General features: G+C 30.5%; 1 protein-coding gene across 1 annotated transcript in view; it reads right to left on the bottom strand.

Annotated features, from left to right (window-relative positions):
- Window positions 1-21,021, bottom strand: part of Adgrb3 (adhesion G protein-coupled receptor B3) — a 687,882-nt gene that overhangs the window by 408,861 nt on the left and 258,000 nt on the right. The window contains exons 2-4 of the mRNA XM_071613277.1: window positions 18,050-18,160; window positions 11,861-12,022; window positions 5,532-5,696 (exon numbers count right to left, since the gene is read on the bottom strand). Of these exons, the coding sequence (XP_071469378.1) occupies window positions 5,532-5,696; window positions 11,861-12,022; window positions 18,050-18,160 (438 nt within the window). The remainder of the gene's footprint in view (window positions 1-5,531; window positions 5,697-11,860; window positions 12,023-18,049; window positions 18,161-21,021) is intronic.

Here is a 21,021-nt window from a genome sequence, read left to right on the forward strand (position 1 = left end):
ATGATATGCCCAAACTAAATCAGGATGATATACACAATTTAAACAGATCAATTTCAGAAGCCTACCAACCAAGAAAAGCCTAGGACTAGATGGATACACAGCTGAGTTCCACAAGTCCTTTAAAGAATAACTAATACCAATACTTCTCAAACTATTTCATGAACTAGAAAAAGAGGGAACACTTCCAAATACATTCTGTGAGGCCAATATCACCCTGATTCCAAAACCAGACAAAGACACATCAAAGAAAGAAAACTTCAGACCAATATCTATAATGAATATAGATGCAAAAATTCTCAATAAAATTCTGGCAAATCGAATACAAAAACATATCAAAAAGATAGTGCACCATGGTCAAGTAGGGTTCATCCAGGGAAGCAAGGTTTGGTTCAACATATGGAAATCAGTAAATGTAATTCATCACATCAATAGACTTAAAGATAAAAATCATATGATCATGTCAATAGATGCAAAATTTCTTAATATTAAAGTAATATCCTTATATGAATATTGACAAATATCCTCTACTTTATATTGTTATATACTTTTGAAGCTACATACAAGTAATTATAATCATATCTCAATCAATCCCATGATGTAAAAAGATAATGAATATTGGTTCCATTTTATAAATAGGAAAACTGAGGAATGAATAGATAAGTTGTTCAAATTTAGTATTAGCACTGAGACTTAATCCATGTGTTCTAAATTCCAGACCACTTAATTTCACACTAAATCAGATAATTAAATTTATTTATTCATATTTTAATATATAAATAAAAAATTACTTATCTGCTAATTTATTTCTTTCATCATTTATTTTCAATTTTATCTGTCACTCATTTTTTATTAATTTTCTCTGTTTTAGTTGCACTTACATGAACAGGTATCATGATGAGAAATGAAAAGAACTGAAACATTAATGAGGATCCAACTGGAATAATGGGGTTCTCTAATGCTCAACTACTCACAAGGAAAATTTTACTTACATAGCCATTTATTATAAAGAAAATTTGAAGTTTTGAACTGAGAACTTAAGCTTTTGAGGTTTCTGCTGTATTTAGTTTTGGAAAAGTTTATTTAAGTATTATTTTCTGGATATATATCAATATAATTTTAATGGTGAGCAAACTAGAAAAACTCAAACATTCCATTACAACTGATGCTCTTCTCCAGTTAAACATCAGGGAAAGTCAGAGACTTCCAAAGCGAGCAGAGCACGCTAGGAGAATAATCACTGTGAAGGGACACCAGGAATTGGTTTGACATAGTTGACATCTGTGATCTTCATAGCTTGTCTGGTGCTCACAGTAGAGTTCATGTATTTCCCTGGACCCAAGACATCTATGAGAACATCAATATCAGACGCGTTCACTTCAGAGACAAAAACAAGGTCACAGTACAGTCTACAAAACACCAGAGCTAAAATGAGTAGATGCTACTTCTTTACCAATTATAGTTAGTCTTCCTTTTTTTAGACTATTTATCAATATAGCCCATCATAGACTTGTAGACTTGTTCTTCTTTCATAACCACAGCCAACCCAGAACAATGTTCCTGGCTATTAAACTCTCCCTGAAAGCACCTGTGTAAACCAATGTCTTTTTCTTAAGGCTCTTCTAACCCTCTGTGAGATGCCTCACAGTTCTCCTTGTTAGTGTTTTCTCATGGCTGAAGATAACAAACTTAACTTATGATCCTGGTGGACATTGGCTGGAGGGCACTGACATAATACAAGTAATATTAATTTCAGTGTTTTCAGTTTATGAAGCACCTCACATAGTTCTCCTAATAGTCCTGTGAAGTAGATATTGCTAACACCCACATTTTAAAGATGAAGAAACTATGGATCAGAGGAGTGACACAATTATATTATGAGTTAAAAATCTAAATTTAAATGTGTCCTTGGCAAAAATCCAAGATCCTTATATAATACCACATTAATATATTACTAAATAGATGTAGAAGATATCCTTTAAAAATTGAGATAAATACTAGAAATTCACATATGTGAATGTCAAGAAAATCTATTCAATAGTAATTTATTAGCTATTACCAGGTTCAAAGTTCAATGGAGAAATAAGTAGAAAATAGGAGAGGGGCTCCTTTTACTCAAATACACCAATTAAAACCATTATAAACTCAATATTTAATTAGTAACTACAATGAAAATTCAGAGAAAATTAAAAAATAGATTTGACTGAACTTTAAGTTTGGTGAGATAAGAGAAACAGATCACAAACACCATCAAACACACACACACACACACACACACTCTCTCTCTCTCTCTCTCTTCAGTAATATTCATGTTACTTAATAGTATAGATGACAAAAGTGGGAAATGGAGATCACAATGTATTTATGAGAAAGTGAATGAATAATAGTGAATTCCTATTGTTACCCCATACTCTGTGCTGCTTATATCCTTTCCCATTAACATGAACCCCTGTTCTCAGACATTGTTACACACATTGAAACTATTAGTTTCAATTAGCAATTATTAATTGATAATTATCAAATTAGGAATGTAATTACAATTTACTAGTTACAAAAAATTAGGAAATGCCATATCTATCTTTCCCTTTTTTTGTCTCTCTTTATATCGATCCCAGGCAGAAGGTTTTCACTCTAACAAAAGTGGGAGAAGGTTGGATATTGACTAAGAAAAGTATCTGATAGGACATTATCTACTCATACATAAATACCAAATTATGTGCAAATTAAAAAAAAATAACATTCACTATTGAATGTGAACAATACACTCATCCCTACATGATGTTTACTTCATTGTAGGGGTTATACCTGTTTCTTAAAGCAAGATGGTGGAATGCTGTTGTAGCACAATCCCACACTAACCTGGCACTGCCCTTACTACAATTCATATTGCCAAATCTTGCAAAATTTAGTAATGAGTACTGATACAATTTGTGGTTTCTGCCATCTTCTTCTTGTCTGCACTTCATACTAGGTCCAATCAAAAACCAGCTAATGTGGGACTTAACCTACTTCTTCACTACTGAAACACCTCCTGTCATAGCTTAATCCCATAAGAGGACATCTAAGAAATAGGTAGCATGGCTAGAAGAAATGTTAACCAAACCACTGAATCTTCAAATAACCACTTTTCACTCAGGCTGAAGTACTTACATATAATGTTAAAACTGCGTTCAACTTTTCATATTCTTATGTCTGAATCTACATAAGAGATTTTAAATTTTTGAGATAAGGAATTATATTCTCAGTAGTCTTATACCTAGTTGATGATTAATGATGGTTTTATAATCCCTGAAGGTATAATCAGTGAGTTTAGCTATAAGACAATTAGTTCTAAGGGGAATTGCTAATGTTTGCACAAAATACATCTTACATAATTTATAAATGATAATGCACAAATTTTGGCAGAATATGAAAGTATTTTTAAAAATCCCAACTATTAGAGTTTCCTTTCATATCAGAAATAAATTAAGAATATAATATGATAAAAGTTTTACATCTTTTATTGTGTAACTAAATTTAAGAATCAAAATAACAGGAAAAAGAAACAACTCATGATGAATTTAAGTACACAGAGATGGACCTATAATGCTCACTTATGAGAGCATACTGGATGGGCCAGATTTACAAATAAAATAAAAGCATAATGTCCTGAAATGAAGGATCTACATGAAAGTAAGTCATCTGGTTTTAGCTGTCTTAGAGCGATCCCATGGATAGTATAATACCATTAAACACCAGCCAGCTCAAAAACACATATGTTTACTACTTGAATGACAGAGCCACAACTATATCAATGTAGGAAAATGAGTCTTCACATCTGAATTCTCACAATATAGTCTCCTTATACCCTAATGTCCAAGTGTTTTATTCCTGAAAGAGTTCTTCATGGAAAGTAGATTATGAGAAAACTGGATTATAATATTTTAACTGATTAATGATGCTATATCTTTGTATACATGTGGACCAGTTGAGGTAAAAAAATAGTAATAAAAATCAAAGTATTAACAAGTTCTTTAGTTATCTATTACTTTTTATTTACCAAAATTTATTTTTTCATTCACCATAAACAAATAAGATTGAACTATATTTGATTCTCCATTAATGTTACTGAATAGCACTATACATTTTACAAATTCAAAACTTTGAATAAACTTTCCCAAACCCTTAGAGAAATGATAGGATATGAATGTGTATGCATGTGTGTGCCCATCTACGCATTTATATATAGAAAGAATAAAATTGATCGAATGAACTGATATTCTGTGAGTAATTTACAAACAAGTAATCATGACTTTCATTTCCTAATACCCATAATTACATGGCTATTGGCTTATATGGATTATATTCATAATTCATATCATTTATAATGTCCTGTTCAATAAAATTCCTTTATCCCTAACTGTATGCTGTTAAGTATAAGAATTTAGTAGTCCTTCTCTGAAGTAATGGGGAAAATTTAGCTTGTTATTTGAGTGTTTATATAGTTTTTCAAATCTTAAAATGTTTTAGATAGTTAAAATTTCAGAACTTTGAAGCACTGCCTCATACCATAAGATATTGATTTGGGGAGTTTAGAGTGTAAATGGTATTGAATGTGAGATGGATAATGTTTTCAGATCCAACATTACTGGGATTCTGGGTATGTTGTTTGCATATGCAGAAGATGTAACCAAACAGAAAAATCTCCCAAAGAGTTAATGAATGAATTTTTATAGTCATTTGTCATTCTTGATAGATTTTGCCACACATCATTCATATCTATCTTTTTCTGGGAGAGTCTGTCATTTATGTGTATGCATTCCTCCCCGCCTCCAAATTGTGAGTCTCTTGAAGATAGAGATCAGCTCTATTCATTTTGGACATATTTTTGAATGTGTGAATAATCTAAATAATAGTGTTATAAAAACTTCTCTGTGTCATAACTGGTGAAATTAATAAAGATAGAATAGAGTTGAAACAGAAAAATTTAACACAACATAAATATGTTCCAAGAACAGACTATATAGTCTTCCATAACCACATAAATATTATATATCATTTATGAGTAATCATTTTATGCAGCCAGCAGTAGATCTGAAAAGTCCAACATCCTACCAAGTATCTGTCATTTTCACACACGGTCAGTGGCAATTCCCTTCCTTAACTGAATGAGCATGAAGGAATGACAGAGGGAGAACCACCACTAAATAAAATCTTTCTAGTTATCATATGAGAGTAACAATCAATTTCAAGATATAAGGAATTCTTGAAATTTTCTTAGAAGGGGAAATCAAGTGTAGATAAAACTCATTGGAAAACATTAGTATACACATTTATAGAAATCCAATAAAGGTGATTCATACTCACTCAAGAAAATATATATTGTTATAAATGGTAGAGTCTGGGAAGGTAACCAATTTGGGGCTAGAAACAATAACCAGGGAGCACATTTTCCAATGTGACTAAAAGAGTTCTATTCTTTTATATCCTATGTACACTAGGAACTGTATATAAAACATATAAATGCAAAGTTCACCAAAAGCAAATATGCTCACCTGGACAGAGGGCGATATTACAAGGCTTATGATGTGTTTCTGGTCCTTCACAGGGCCTCCCTCCATACTGAGGAGGTGTGCATGATCTTGTTCTTGTTCTTTGGCCTCGACCACATGTAAATGAGCATAAACTCCATGGTGACCATTCCTCCCAAACTCCATGTACTGTAATAAAGCAAAGAAGCTTCAATAACCAAACCAGATGGTAAAGCCCAAGATTATTTTCTGTATAATTAAGAAAAAAAAAAACTCATTGAATAAAGTATGAGGATACTTTTAAAATTTAGTTGCAATAGCAGTCTTATTTTCCATAAAATTGAAAATTTAATTTAAAATCCATTAAAATAATATTAAACTGTATGCACTTCTTTCTACATTTGTAGTTATGGCTCATGTCAAAAAGCTTAAAAATTCCTTGTGCCTCTCTCCCCTCTTCATAAAACACAAGTTATTTTTAAGTCAAAATAAGATTAACTAAGGTAGAATATATAAAACTAAATTTCTAATAACAGAAATGAACCTCTGGAGTTAAATTTGCATTTAAATTACCAAGGACCAAACTAATTCTTCTAATACTTGTAATGTGTGAGAATTAAAAATTTTTATTGAATCAGAAAATGAAAACAATCTGAAAATTGATGGTATATATTTCAAAAGGTTTTAAATTTCATTTTAGAAAAATCAATATATTTTATTAAAATTTTTTGGTTCAAAGTAACCACCTTTGCCTAAGAGGGTCATTTTAAACACTCGAATAAGATCCTCTTCTTTCCCCTATTTCAAAATGAGTGGTAAACATGAGGATCTCTTTCTAATGGCCATAAAAATCAGAAGACACTCTTCTTTCTCTGACAGCTTGGGAGAACTGAAAGTACTCCTAATTTGTATAAATTTCATTAACAATCCAAGTTATATAACAAAGATTATGACAACATAACTATGAATATACCAAGACTTCACATATTTCATTACAATGAGATTAAACTTGACCAGACATAACAACACGATCTTTGTTCCTTCATAATAACAATTCTGAATAAATACTGGTATCTTTTACAAAAGACTACCAGGCTTCAAAATTTAGATCCCTTCGCTGAATGTTCAAATTACTGCTGTCATCCCAAACTTAATATTTGGGGTATTAAGCCATAGCACCTTGTGGATAACACAAATAAAATGAAGTCAAGAAAAAAAGTAGTCTTCTGTTGAGAAGCTCCTGTCTTGATGTGAGCTTCTGGCCTTAGAAGACCCTAAGTTCAAGGTTACAGAAGAGTGAAATGCCACTCACTGGGAGGAGTGGAGAGGGTAAAATTTATAGTAGAAAATGACAAAAAATTCACTCATTTTCTCTTCAGTATTGGCAGGGGTAAGCACAAATTCATATAAAGTGGCAGAGGAATTATGTGAGTAAATACAATATATTTAGAATTTTCTTCATGTATATGCTGACCAAGTTGTTACCTTAAAAACATCATAATATACTTATATTTAGCTAACTGGAAAATGTACTACCACATAGGATTATCATTTTTGTGGTGAGACTACTTAACATCATATTAAGAGTACAATATGTTGTTATTGAGTACAGCTAGATTTAAAAATTCTACAATGTGCATATATGTCAAAGCATTAGGTAATACATAGGTACATACAATTTAAAACATAAATAAATAAATTTAAAAAGAAACCCACAAATATAATACCTTAATAATGAGGTATACTATTCTCTTCTATTTATGTTATTGGGTTACCTCAACTAGTGGTGAAAATATGTTCAAATATAGGGAAAATTAGCCAAATTTGAGTAATATTCAAACTCTTAAAGATTCTATGCTACATGCTGGGAAAATATTTTAAAGTAGCATAGAAAAGAACAAGAAAGTGAAATAAATTAAGATTTTTTTTTCCATTTTTCCCAAGAAAAGTTGGAAAAACCAAAGCCAATTTGTATCCATTAGTATTAGGATAGATAGTAAGATGATATTTAATTTTAAATATACACATATAGTTTTAAAATATGTGCATATTAATATATATGAGTGTATGTGTATATGTATGTATAATAAATTATAAAATGATATTTAAAAGTAATTTACATGAATGTGTTTTTAAGTAAAATTTATATTTTTATCAACTTTTGTACTTCTTTCCAATTACTAAGATTTCTCCATTTAAAAGCAACCTGTCTTCTCCATTTTCTATATAAAATATTAACACTATCTCATTCATATTTCTGGTTCTCTTCATTTTCTATTCTATAAAATTGTATTGCTTTAATATGCATTGCACAATCCCAGAAAAAATGCTGAATTGGCAAATTTTCTCCATGAATTTCAGAAAATACTGATTAATCTTGATGGGTTTACTTAAATCATGGAACAGGATTCATCAAAAATTAATGTTACTTAGTACTTTTTAACAGTCTTTATTGTTACATGGTGACATTTCATGACTTATTCACATCATTTCATAAAAGCTTAAAATGTTTTTCATTTGACAAAGGTAGTAAATTATTAACAATTTGTTATTTTAGGTATTGAATTAGTGGGAAATTATATCACATTCTTTATAATATTTAAAGACATTTCATAAGACATTTATTAAAAATTAGATGTTTTCATTTTAAAGGAGAGTTGTTACATAAGTTTTTCTACTTTTTTGGCAAAATATGAAAATATATAAATTATATAGTCAATTTGAAAAATAATCATAAAAAACATTTAAGTTCAATAGCTTCATCCATTTTTATAGTTTTCTTCTTTATCTTTGGTACCAGCTATATTATCATATCTCTTCTTTGTGTTGACCAGAGATATAATTTAAAAAATATGAAACACACAAGATATGTTATCACCAGATTTTAAATTATCTACAAAATTAAACAATAATAAATAATTAATAAAATATCTATGATTTAGATTTTATTGTACATAAAATAATTCCTTTCAGTGAAAAGTTTTTTCCTTAATAAATAAATGGATATGACAACTATGACATTTACAAAAATAAAATCCAAACTTATTTTTCAGCCTACGTGGACATCTACTGAATTAGGATACATATGGCATAGATCAGTGATTCTCAACCAGAGACAAATCTGCCCCCAGGAGACACTGGGTAATGTCTGGAAACATTTTGGCCATCAAAACTCAGAAAAAGATAAAGTGCTAGAGGTACCTAGTGAGAGGCCAGGGATGTTGCTAGACATTGAAATTGCATAAGACAGGCCCCCCTGCAACCAAGACTTATCATCAGAATGCCAACAGCCAATTGGCAGAGGTTGAAAAACTACACGTTAGACCATAAATCTAATTGAATCAAGTTGGTAAATATAGAATTAAAAGTAGGTCATTTTCTCAATTTGCTTTCTGTTTATTCCATATTTTCTACTCTAAATAATAAGACCTGTTAAAGAGAACATAACGTCAAAGCAAAAATTTTACAAGAGGTCGCATATCTCAGATTCATATTAGAAATAACAGTTTTAATAATTAGTTTTTAAAAATTCTTTGCAATTTGAATAGTTTGAGTAAAAGTTTATTTATAACACTAGTGATCTATCTTTTATAGTACAAATAAATATAAACTCTAATTCTATCATTCCACATGTTTCATGGAAAGTGACTTTAATATTTAATTTTCTGTTTTTGTGTCATATTAATTAGTTAAATGTTAAATATATTTTTAGTTTCCACAGTATTTCAAGTTGGTTATTTGTTTCTGAACTAATTTTCTTGGGAATTTATTGTTTTAGAAAGATGTTTACATTGTTTAAAATACTGTTTATTTTAAACTATTTTAAAATTCACTATTTTCAGCTTGGCAGACAATTAACCATAATAGTGAGCATAAAATATTTCAAAGCACATACAATAACCATGTAAAATAAATTGCAATTTCATAAACTAGAATACTGATCCTACATTTTTAAATTTAAGAAGTTGCTAAATTATTCTTTATATTTGGAAAATTAAATATAAATTAACAAAGTTCATTATCTTTAATTAAACAAATTGAACTATAACAATGATTACAAGATAAACATTTCTTATCAGTATTATTCAACCAAATTCAGAAAGACAAACATTCCTCTTTATGATAAAAATGAATTTAGTAATTGCTTATATCTTTTTCTATAGATGTAAGGATAAAAGGCTAAGAAATCAAGGAAAACTTTGTAAGCAGAGAACACTGCTCAGTTTTCTGGTCATCAGACAGAGGGAGAGAGCTTGGCAGTTGAACGTGGGAGAAGCACTCTTCTCCTGCTACAGATGCTATTGGTGCCCAGTGGATGCTTAATCAGCAGCCTGTGGCAGAAGGATGGAGATTTCCAAATGTCAGCTTATGAATGTGCATAGCTGGTGAGTGGACATGTAGCTCTGAATGAAAATTCTTTGGGACCTAGTCAAATGCCCTTTGCCATTAGACTCTATCCTTATTATGTTGAAAGCCTCTTGACTATTAAATAGACACTGATGAGATAATTTATGTATCTAGCACAGCTTAAATCTCAAGGAACACTTCTGTCATTAACAAAAAAAAAAAAGAAAACTTGATCATGGGACCCATAGAGTGAATACTCTACGTAGGCACCAGGTTAAGTAAGTGTTCTTCCAGAGGGTCACTGTACTCATACTCAAATGAAGATCCACAAGCATTTACTCTTGTGGTCTAAAGATTTCATTTTTAGAATTCTCAGATCCCACTTTTCTGATTGTTTTCCTTCTCCTGACTTGTGTCTCTCTAGACTCTGCTCTGTGATCCCTATTTTCAAGCATCTTTTCTCATGGTCTTCTCCCTTCCATGACCTCCTTAAGCATTTATTTTTAACTGAATCTTTTTAGTTTTTACTTTATATTCTTTCTCATCTAGTCTGTTTCCATTGGCCCTTGTTTATTGTTCTTGTTTTCAGAAGCAATTACTGTTTTTTGCATTCTTCTTTTTTTTTCGTACCTATCAATGTTTTGCCCTGTTTAACTTTAATTCTTTCTTCATCTACTGCTTTCCTACCTTTCAGTTCTAAGATCTCCTACATCATTATCTCATTCATTCCTCCTACACCTTCTGCCCACCACTTTCTTTACCTGTATATCCCCCATGTTTTTCATTATTGTAATAAAAACCACATAACATAAAATTTACCATTGGAACAATTTTGAGTGCACAATTCAGCAGTATTAGGTATATTCACATGGGTGTGAAACAGATCTTCAGAACTTTTTCATCTTGTAAATAATGAAACTTTATTCCCATTAAACAACAACTCCTTCAGACTGTCTTTTAATGGATCCCACTTGCCTATTCTGTTAGGAAATTGAGTTTATTCTCACCCTTCTTTCATGCTACCCACTCTCTACTCTTGCTTTAAGTAACTACAGAATCAGCTATTTCTGAAAATGGAATTCAACAGGAAACTTTTAAGCATTACTTAGCAGATGCAACACTACTACAGCACCAGTACATCTATATCCACTCTCTTTTGGAGGCCTCTGGAAAGACTGTGCAGTCACAGGAATTTTGCAGTAACCTATCCACCAAAAGTTTAGAACAAAATATAAATATGTGGATTCCTAACATTCTGTGCTTTAGACTTTTTAAAAGAAAAGCCAGATTCCTATTAATACCTTTTTTTTTTACATTTAAGTCAGTGGTTCAAGAGAGAAAAACATCTATTAAATGCATGTGTGCATAGATATAAGAACCAAACTTTGATACAACATAAAAAAAATCTGATCCTTGGTGGGTATGCTATTATGCAGTGTTCCAGTAAACATTAAAGATCTCTTTCTTTTTCATTAATAACTTTATTTTTTCAAAAGAGTAAATGATTCCTTCAAGGGTAATTACTTCAGGGAATTTAATAAAATAAAATAACTGGTCTTTCATCAGGAACACTAATTTTTCTTATAGGGTTCAATAAGTGGTAGGAAAATTGCTGGCTGTTTGGCCTGAAAGACTGTGTCAATCCCTGACTTAAACAATGTCTATCCTATTTCTAGCATGCTGTAAAATTATATTTTACTCAAGCATTTGATTGGGCATTTTTGACATATAAAATATAGGAAAGATATGTAAGCCTTATCCTACAAGAAGCAGATACAGAACTGTGAAGCTGGTATTTGCCACAGGAAGTCAGTCACTTATGTAGGTTCTTCACTGCTCTGAAATAATCACATAGATAGTAAAATATCACAGTTGAGTAGGAATTACACTTATCCACTCTAATTAAAATGTCTATACCCAGTTCAGATGAAAATAACAAATTGTTCCAAATGCGTAGCATGACATAATTCAATAACATCCACAGTTGTAGTTGCTGCTAACACTACCTGGACAGAGGGCAGTGTTATTGCAAACCCTTGATTCTCTTAATGGGCCGCTGCAGTGTGTCCCGTAAGGTGATACACAAGTTCTGGTTCGCACCTGCGACCCTTGACCACAAGTAACTGAGCATGTGCTCCACTGGGACCACTCTTCCACACCAGATTCACCTGCGTGCAAGACAATAAATAAACGTGAAATACTGTCTTGAATACTCACAAGCATTATACCAAACTGACATTATGACATGCATGAATAATTTCAAATGTAAAAATATGATAGTACATCAAAAGGTACAAGAAAACATTTCAGAGAAAAACAAATTTAAAGAGGGACAAATATAATGCTGATACAAAGACCAAACTGGTTCCAGTCTTGTTAGTAAAGCTACTCTTCACAAATTTCACTGTCCTATTGACAAGGAACAAGTCAGCATTTTTCAATAATAATTATAGTTGAAGCAATTCTCTTCAAGCCTTTGATGGAAAAGAAACTAAATATATGTCAAAGCTCACTATGTGGTTTTGGTGAACAGGAATATATGGGTGTGTTCCTAGTCCTTTATTGATAACACTCTTTCTAATGCAAGATAAATGGAGCCCTGAGAATTTGAATCAATTTAACTGTGTTGAACACCAACAACTTTTTTGTAAGTTACTCCATGTGAAACTTTTATTTTTCCATCCTATGATAGATATTTGTTCTGTGGTATTAAAAACCCTTTGCTCACAATTTCACCTATAATCTAGAGAAGTGATATTTACTCAAATTGAAAAAGAATTTCTCTATAATTTCTATTACTTTAGTTTGGGCCTAAAATTTATTCCAGAATAGGGCTCCAAGATGTTAAATAATGTCTGAATTCATTAACTTTCTTGGAGTTGGCTTCATCCTGAAATTATGTCTAATTTCTATTATTATCTCAATTCATGTCCCAAGGAGATGCAGCATTGAGCATTGTAAAGACCATTGCAGTGGGCTTCTAATTCTATTCTGGCATCACCTCCAGGATGAATTTTAAAAATGGTTTGAAAGTTGCCATTGCTTCTCTTCAAATTCAAATTGCATCCTATACCTGCTAGCAGTAACTAAGTTAACCATTTGTTTAGCTGTTGAAAACTTTTATAGATGAGGTGTTGTTTGTGAAAACTTTTCATCATTGATTAAATAGATCAAGGGGCATTCTAATTCTATTTTATAGATTCTGTCTGGAATTTGCCTTTGGAATAGAATTAAAAGGATAGTAATGGTAATTCATTTGTTGTTCTTTTTTCTTTGAAGAGTAAACAAATGACTTAGATATTATTTTCAATGCTATTCAAGGCAGCTGGTTCATAAATTGGTGCCCAGGGAAAAGAGAAGTTTGGATCAGAACACAATTTGATACACTGATTTCTTATTTGAGAAATCTGTTGAGAGGGAGGGAGGGAAGGAGGGAGAGAGGGAGGGAAGGAGGGAGAGAGGGAGGGAGGGAGGGAGGGAGAGAGAGAGAGAGAGAGAGAGAGAGAGAAAGTGGGGGAGAGAGATAAAGAAAAATAAAGATTCAGCTGAAATAAAACATGTGCTTGTTGAAGTAGCCAATTTTATACTCTGATGTAATCTGCATATTCCTTGAGGGCTCAATTGAACAACATGCTTGCATATAAGCACTGGTCCATATACCACACTTTGAATAGCATGGTAATGAAGTATTTGCTCTTATATTTTTTTGCATTGTGCACTCAAAGGCAGAAATAATGATGCACTGATAACAAGTCATATACCACAAGGGCACAGATAATGGTAACTGGGATGACATCTATCAAATAGGGCTCCTTTTTGATATTGCAATTGGTTATTCTGTAAGTAGTAAAGATCATTTTTGATCACATTAGTATTTTTACCTTCATGAATTTGTATACACTAATTTCTTAAAAGTGTCCTTGGATTATTATTTCAAATGTATTTAAAAACATGTCTCCTAGTTTGTTCTTTTACATTAAAGAATATTCTAGCAAAATTGAAAGTCATCATTTTAAAAGCCCGATAATATGACAATGGTTAAAAATATCCACACCTGTATCTATGTATACACACATGTATATTTCACAATGAAAAATGTAAGCTTAAAGTTAGGGAAAATATAATGAATTTTAAAAATGATCTCTCAACCTATTTGTAATGAGATTAAATGATGTATAAATATTATGGCTGCATGTTATTTTAAGCAAGAAATTATGAATGTGAATTCTATAATAAGTGAAATGATAAAGGGTATGGATAAAATTAGTTCTATTTTGCCATAAAGCAGTCCTCTTCCCCTGGCTTTGTCTAATGACAGAAAAAATATACTTTAATTAATTAAACAGAGCAATGAATTAAGATCAGGGTCTACTTTTTGTTTAAATATTTAAAAACTTGGATATTTTAAATATTTAATGCTACAATGATGCTCAATAAGCTAAGCAGTGGTTCCTACATCATGAAAGGTTGATAATAAATGCTGAGAACTGGCCTTCTTCACTCTCCCTCAAACTGATGGTTCATTTTGTTGATCAAAAATCAAATTAATTATTTATTTAATTAATCAATAAAATGCATACTGGTTTTCAAGTTTTGAATCAAAATTTGTCATTGTAACAGTGACCTATGTGCCAAAACAATCTTGTTATAACTCAAATGTTATCTTTCAAATGACATTTTCACTGAATAATTATTTATATGTTGCCACTTCCATCTTCATGAAGGTGTGAATACTATTCTAGTTGATTGGGTCATTGTAAGAAATGATTAATATACATAAGAAAGATATTTTTAAAATACTGACATTAGAATAGTAAAGTATAAGACAAAGTCTATTATTTTCAACATGTATGTCTTTCGACATAACACAAACTGATCTGGTGTCCTAACTTGTAACTGAGATGAGATCCTGTAAATGGCTTCAGTATCTAAGGCACTATTAAGGCTCTTTATCTTGGAACAAAACACAAAAGAAAACTGGAAAAGTCTTGCAATTAAAATTAAATGACCTATGTTTGATGGTTTGATGAAAAGCTATGGGACTCTGTAACTTTGAGAAAGTAACTTTATTTCTTTGAATCTCTTCAATAAAAAGAGTAATACATCTACCTTACAACTTTTTTCTGTGGATTGGGTGAGATGTGTAAGAATACATTTTAAATTATGAACAAAATATTAATATAAAATTTTGCTAGTATGTTAAGATCATGAAATTAAAAACACAATTTTAATTTTAGATAACATGTACATATTCCTAAAATGTATGTATTCCCCAAATGGGCTGTTCTTCCTGTTGTAATAAAAAACTATCTTTCTAAACGTGTTTATAAATTCATTTGATGACTGATGCTAAAAGCATCATAAGTGTAATTAAGATGACTTAGGCCATTTTGTTGGCATTTAATTCAGATGTCTATTTTACATATCAATATCTATATTTTATCATTTAATTTCTCTTAACCAGATAGTGTCTTAGGCTATCAGACCATCATCATTTATGTTCTAGTTAACTTACATTAATTATCTGACTGACAAAGTTATTTGATATAGTTATGATACTTCATTTTTACTTTATAAAAATGTCACTCTTAATCTACAAATTTTTTTTTATTACAGCACTTACTAATCACATTAATACAGGAGAGTAGGTTACTCATTCTGGGAACTAATTTTTAAATTATAAACTATGATGGCTTTTGCTTTCATTTTTCCATGATTAATATAAAATATTATGTTGTCTTTTATGATTATTTACCTCTAGTGCATTATTCCTTGTTATTGAATTAGTAAATTTTTATAATTATCATATGTAATGGGAATATTTTGAGAGACAAATAGAGAAAATTTATAAATCAATCTTAATTTATAAAATTTCATAGTGTGACATCTGTTTTTATTTAGACTACCTTAATATCTAAAGAAATTATTCAGGAACTATTTAAAAATATCTTCTCATTTTAGCTTTATAATTGCTTATGATAAATTTATGAATTTTATACATTATTAAAATAACACACTTTCTAGTTTTATCCCATTATTGTAGCTACTTAATTTTAAAATAGGTATTATACGTGTATTTATATTTGCTTACACTATCTTTGAATTAAAACGGAATAATAAATATTCATTATTTATGAATTCAAGCCCCTGATCAACATTTTGAGAACCTTTATTCTGAAGTTGACTGCCTTATCTAAGTTATTTTTAACAACATGGGGAAATGATTTTAAAGCTCCTCATGGGTTCATTTAATAAGTGACTTATCTATTTACTAATTCATGTGTCCCTAAAATGTGTATTAGCTATAAAACAAGGATTAGAAAAGAATGAGTAAATGCAAAATTTAAAATTAGTAATTCCTGTTTAACAAAATCAGTATTTCTTGAGGTGTGAATCTGCCAAAAGGGTTTTGGCTGCAAATTGTGAATTTTCTTGGTATATATAGTAGGCACATCCAAAAACTGAATTTGAACAATGACTCCTGGCCAAATTGCATAATATTTAATGCAGAAACTTATTTTACTGTACTATTGAACATTTAAACCTATTTTTCTTCATTTTATTCTCCCAGTGACCCACTTTTCAGGAACGTCAGTAAACTAATATTTGTCACCTCTTTTGCACAAAGGACACTCTAATCTTGCAGAAATGCCTCATGAGATGCTGCCTATGAAGCTGATAGTCAGCTCATTTCTAACCTTGATTTAAACACTCCTGATCTCTGTTAAAGTTTGAGATTTTTGCTCCTTGTTAAGGACAAAAATGCATGTAACATTCTGGAAATTTGCCTGAATTTGGTATCATTGTTGAACTTGATCAAGTAAACAGAAAAAATTTTAATCACCCTCACTTAAATAAGAAGGTGTACTAGAAACTATCCAGATAAGCAAGTTTTTTACATTTTTGGATTGGCTGTAACATATATTTCTAAACAACTAAAAATACATTCCTTATAGAATTTATTCTAAATATCCTGTTCTGATAACTTGACCTACTTGCAATGGATGTCTTAAAATGTACTACTCACCTATTACCAAGAACACAATTCATAAACAGCATTTGCATTTTAAGTTGTAGATTGGGGGCTACTGTTCTGGATAGATATTACAAGAAAATGTGAACTGAAGTAAATATGCATTTTGGGGAGGAATGCCATCAAAATCAGTCTGATAATCATGTCTGAGAATTGGTCATGCACTTGATACCTTTCTAATGTTAAAACAGTCAACATTGAATGTATAAAATTTTATAATGTATAACAAAACTCTTAAATTTCAATATCCTAAAATAAAGGCAACAGCTAAAAATGTTCATAGAACAATTTAAAACACTTTTTCATCCAAGGAGATGCCACATGCAATGTATAAGATGGAATTATAGCCCACTTATTATGAGTCAAATTATGAATTCATCTGTTTGATCAAACTCTATAGCCTAATGTATGATATTCAGAATATTTATATTTATGCATTTTTGAAATTATTTAAAAGAATGCAGTTTTCAGTCTTTTGGTGTGTGTGTGTGTGTGTGTGTGTGTATATATATATATATTTGAGAGAGTTTTAAAAATAATCTAGTCAATTTATAAATACAAATTTTATAAATCATAAATCAATTTTTGTTGATATTTAATTATCTGGAGTTGTATTATAACTTAATAGTAGGCTGTTAGTTATTTGCTATTTAGCTTATGTAACACAATTCTTTTTAAAATGATTTTTAAATGATATATTAAATTGTTAAAAAGTTTTTAATTTCTATGCATATTCTCCATTGGCTAATATTTATAGATAGTACAACACTTGAAAAAATATTCAACATGTTGAATTTTGTTAAATTTCATCATATAAAGTCCTATTTAAATTCCAAATTCTCAATTAATTATTGAAGAAATAACTGCTGTCTTCTTTTAGAAGTTTAATGGTACATTTTCAGTGATTAATTAACATGAAGAAATAATAATATGTAAATCTTAAATGTCCCATACTCAAAACAAAATAATTCTTACACACTTCTTGTGCACTTTTCAATTCACAGCTACTTTATTTATGGACTTTAACTGGTGACAAAAAATAAATGGCTCAAAAAAAAATCAGCTCCAAAAACTGACAAATGTTTAGCAAAAGATTATGAAAACATGCAGTGGTTTCATTAAATTAACAACAATAAATAGAAAAATGTAACTAACGTATTACCAGTTTGTGCCATAAATTTAGCAGCATCAGCTTGTTCCTGAGGGACCCTTTTTTCATGAACAGATCGAGGTCGCTGACTTTTAATTGTATGATCTCCCATCATTCCAAATTCTAAAGACAGAATAAAGGTATATGAAAGCTTGTGTGTAGACATTTCTCACAAATTACATTACTGTCTCATGCAATATGTTCCTACACATACCTAGAAGTTACTGATTAAATTCACAGTTCTAAATGCTCTAGGCTGATCTGCTTGGAATATCTCTAAACTCAAGTCAGAAAACCTAAAAACATGAACAAGGTTTCAAGAAACAATAACAACAGTCAATGAAATGACACATTAGGTTTTAAGTTAACGTAATTAACAGAAATAATGTACTCATTTCTGATAATATTCTGAATCAATACATCAGAAAAAAATACAACCACAGTGTTAACTGTTGTTTTTCAGAAAGAGCATCCAAACTGGGTAGCAGCTGCCTGCTTACTGACTAGAAATCACCCCACGTTTTCAGCACGTTTTCTAAAGGAATGAATCATTTTGTAACCTAACTTTCCTATTCTTGATCTAAGTCAAAAGGCTGAGAAGTGCTATGTAACCTAATTTCTCTGTTATTCATTTGATGGACTTTATTTTTATTTAAAGATGAGGTTATCCTTGGTGTCCTAAAAAGCTCAGAGAAAATGGTGGCCCTGGTAATTCTTTCCTGCCCTAACCCAAAAATAATCCCTTACCTTTCTCCTAATCTCATGTATAACAATGCTTTCTCTTTATTCAGAAAAAGAGAAGGATTCTAGGATTCTGTTGCTTAAACTTTTTATAGTAAAACTTTTAATAAAGCACCCAAGCTCTGTAACCATCTCAGAGGCAAATGAGGGAGAGAAAAAAAATAAATTGAAAAAAAAGAATAGTTTCTATGTAATATAATTTTAAAAATTCATATGCTTGAAATTCTGAGAGTTTTGTGCTTATTGAACTGTTACTGTAAAGTATTTTAATAAAAACCAAAACCTAATGCATATGATATTTGTTGGTTTTGGCTCATGAGAGTATAAGGAGAAGGGAATTCCTAAAGGGAAAGATACTGTAGCACATTCTCTTCCACTGAGAAAATTTTTGAGCTCTTAAAAGTAGGTCTTTAATACATGGGAAATATGATTAGTGAGGATATGTTACCAAATCTAATAATGTCAAATTAAGGGAATAAAAAATGTCACCAACTTCTTGTTTATCTTTTTTCTCACCAATTTTAAACACTTTTCTGCTAAACTATTACAACTTACTTTGCAATGTATTTTGTAGACAGTAATTCTATCAACTCTTGTCTTTATGTAAGGAAAAAAAGATGAGTACCCTTGTTTGTCTGTTCTGGCAAATTCCAACATAAACTATGATACCCAATAGCATGACCTGTCAGAAACTCTTTCCAGATATTCTACTTGAGGGCATGTCCCCTGAGAAATCTAAATGCATCTTTGTTTTTGTCAGTTTAGATAATATCCAAAGTAGAAAATGGAATCCAAAGTAGAAAATGGAAATTTTCATAAAATGTCAGTTGGTTTGATCTTATAAAATCCATCACAATTTTCCATTACTGCCAACATCCTTTCATTCCATTGATGTATTGGTATGGTATGTGCTACCTAAGCCAGCTTTCATCAGGCTCATACAAACTACCTAATTACATATATCAGTTAATGATTTTTGAAATTAGCTATTTAGAAAGTTATATATAGACTCTTATTCACTATTCAATATTTAAAGTTATTATATGCAATTGAAATGTTTCTGGATCTAAAATAGCAAAATAAGTTAGTAGTAATTTTTATTAACATTATGGTTCACCTTCTTTCACCTTCAATTTACAATTTTTGTATTTTGTGTATATGTTTATTATTTTCAGCATTTTAGAGTAGATGTTTAGGGTCTAGTGCCCACACCAAGGTAGCTTTGGCATTGAGAAAGCGAATGAGGCCCCCCAAATTATTCTATGTCTATAACTTCTGAACTACACAGTAATTATATAATTTGTTCTAGTAGAAGACAACTCTTGAATTCAGTGGCAGCATGTAAATAACCTGCAATCTCTCTTCTAAGAACAAATGGTTCATTTGCACAGGGAGTGCGAGTCTGAAATTTAGGGATTTGAGTAATATAGATGAACCTTGCTGGGATAACTTTAAGAGTGTCATGTTAAATTTTTAATGATTTCTGAAATATAAACAGAAAATCAAATATTTATTTCTCAAGATAGAATTGAAGTAACTTACTTCATATTATTAGCTGGAATGTGATTTCCAGACCTCAAAAATATTTACAATACAAACTAAATTCAATATTTTCTAATGTAGTAACTACTTATCATCAATAATATTCTACAAGCATTGGTGATGATACCTTATTACAGGTTACAGTATTTAAGATAACAAAATCTCAAATAATTTATGGACTTGATTACATAATTCATATACAACCAAACGTTTAAAATTGAATACTTGATTATTATTGTCAATACGATTTATCTGAAAAAATAATGTTTTTAAAATGTAGATTGATATGAGGTCCTACATAACTAAATTCTCTGTAAGATATAAGATACACTAGTAACTTTTATGCTACTAACTTAATAACTTTTTCTTCAGTGGATAAAACAACACTATGGTGGTATTTTTTTGAATATTCCAAATATATTATTCCATAGCTAAGAGAATTCAAATTTGTAATTAAATATGCAAACTATTAACCAGCCAAGTGAGTTTCTTTTGCCAATGTTCATATTCCAAGTGTTTGAAAACGAGAAATCTTCCTGTTCTTAAGGCTGTTATCAATGGTAAGATTTAACAATAAACATTATGTTTCCATCCATATCTCAAAGTAGGTTATTTTCAAAACATTTATGTTTTCTTCCATGATGAGATTATTGCTCTCACTTCTGATGAAAATAAAGATCAATTGAATCATTCAAACCTAG

This window comes from Marmota flaviventris, chromosome 6 (assembly GCF_047511675.1).
Source record: "Marmota flaviventris isolate mMarFla1 chromosome 6, mMarFla1.hap1, whole genome shotgun sequence".
NCBI lineage: Eukaryota > Metazoa > Chordata > Mammalia > Rodentia > Sciuridae > Marmota > Marmota flaviventris.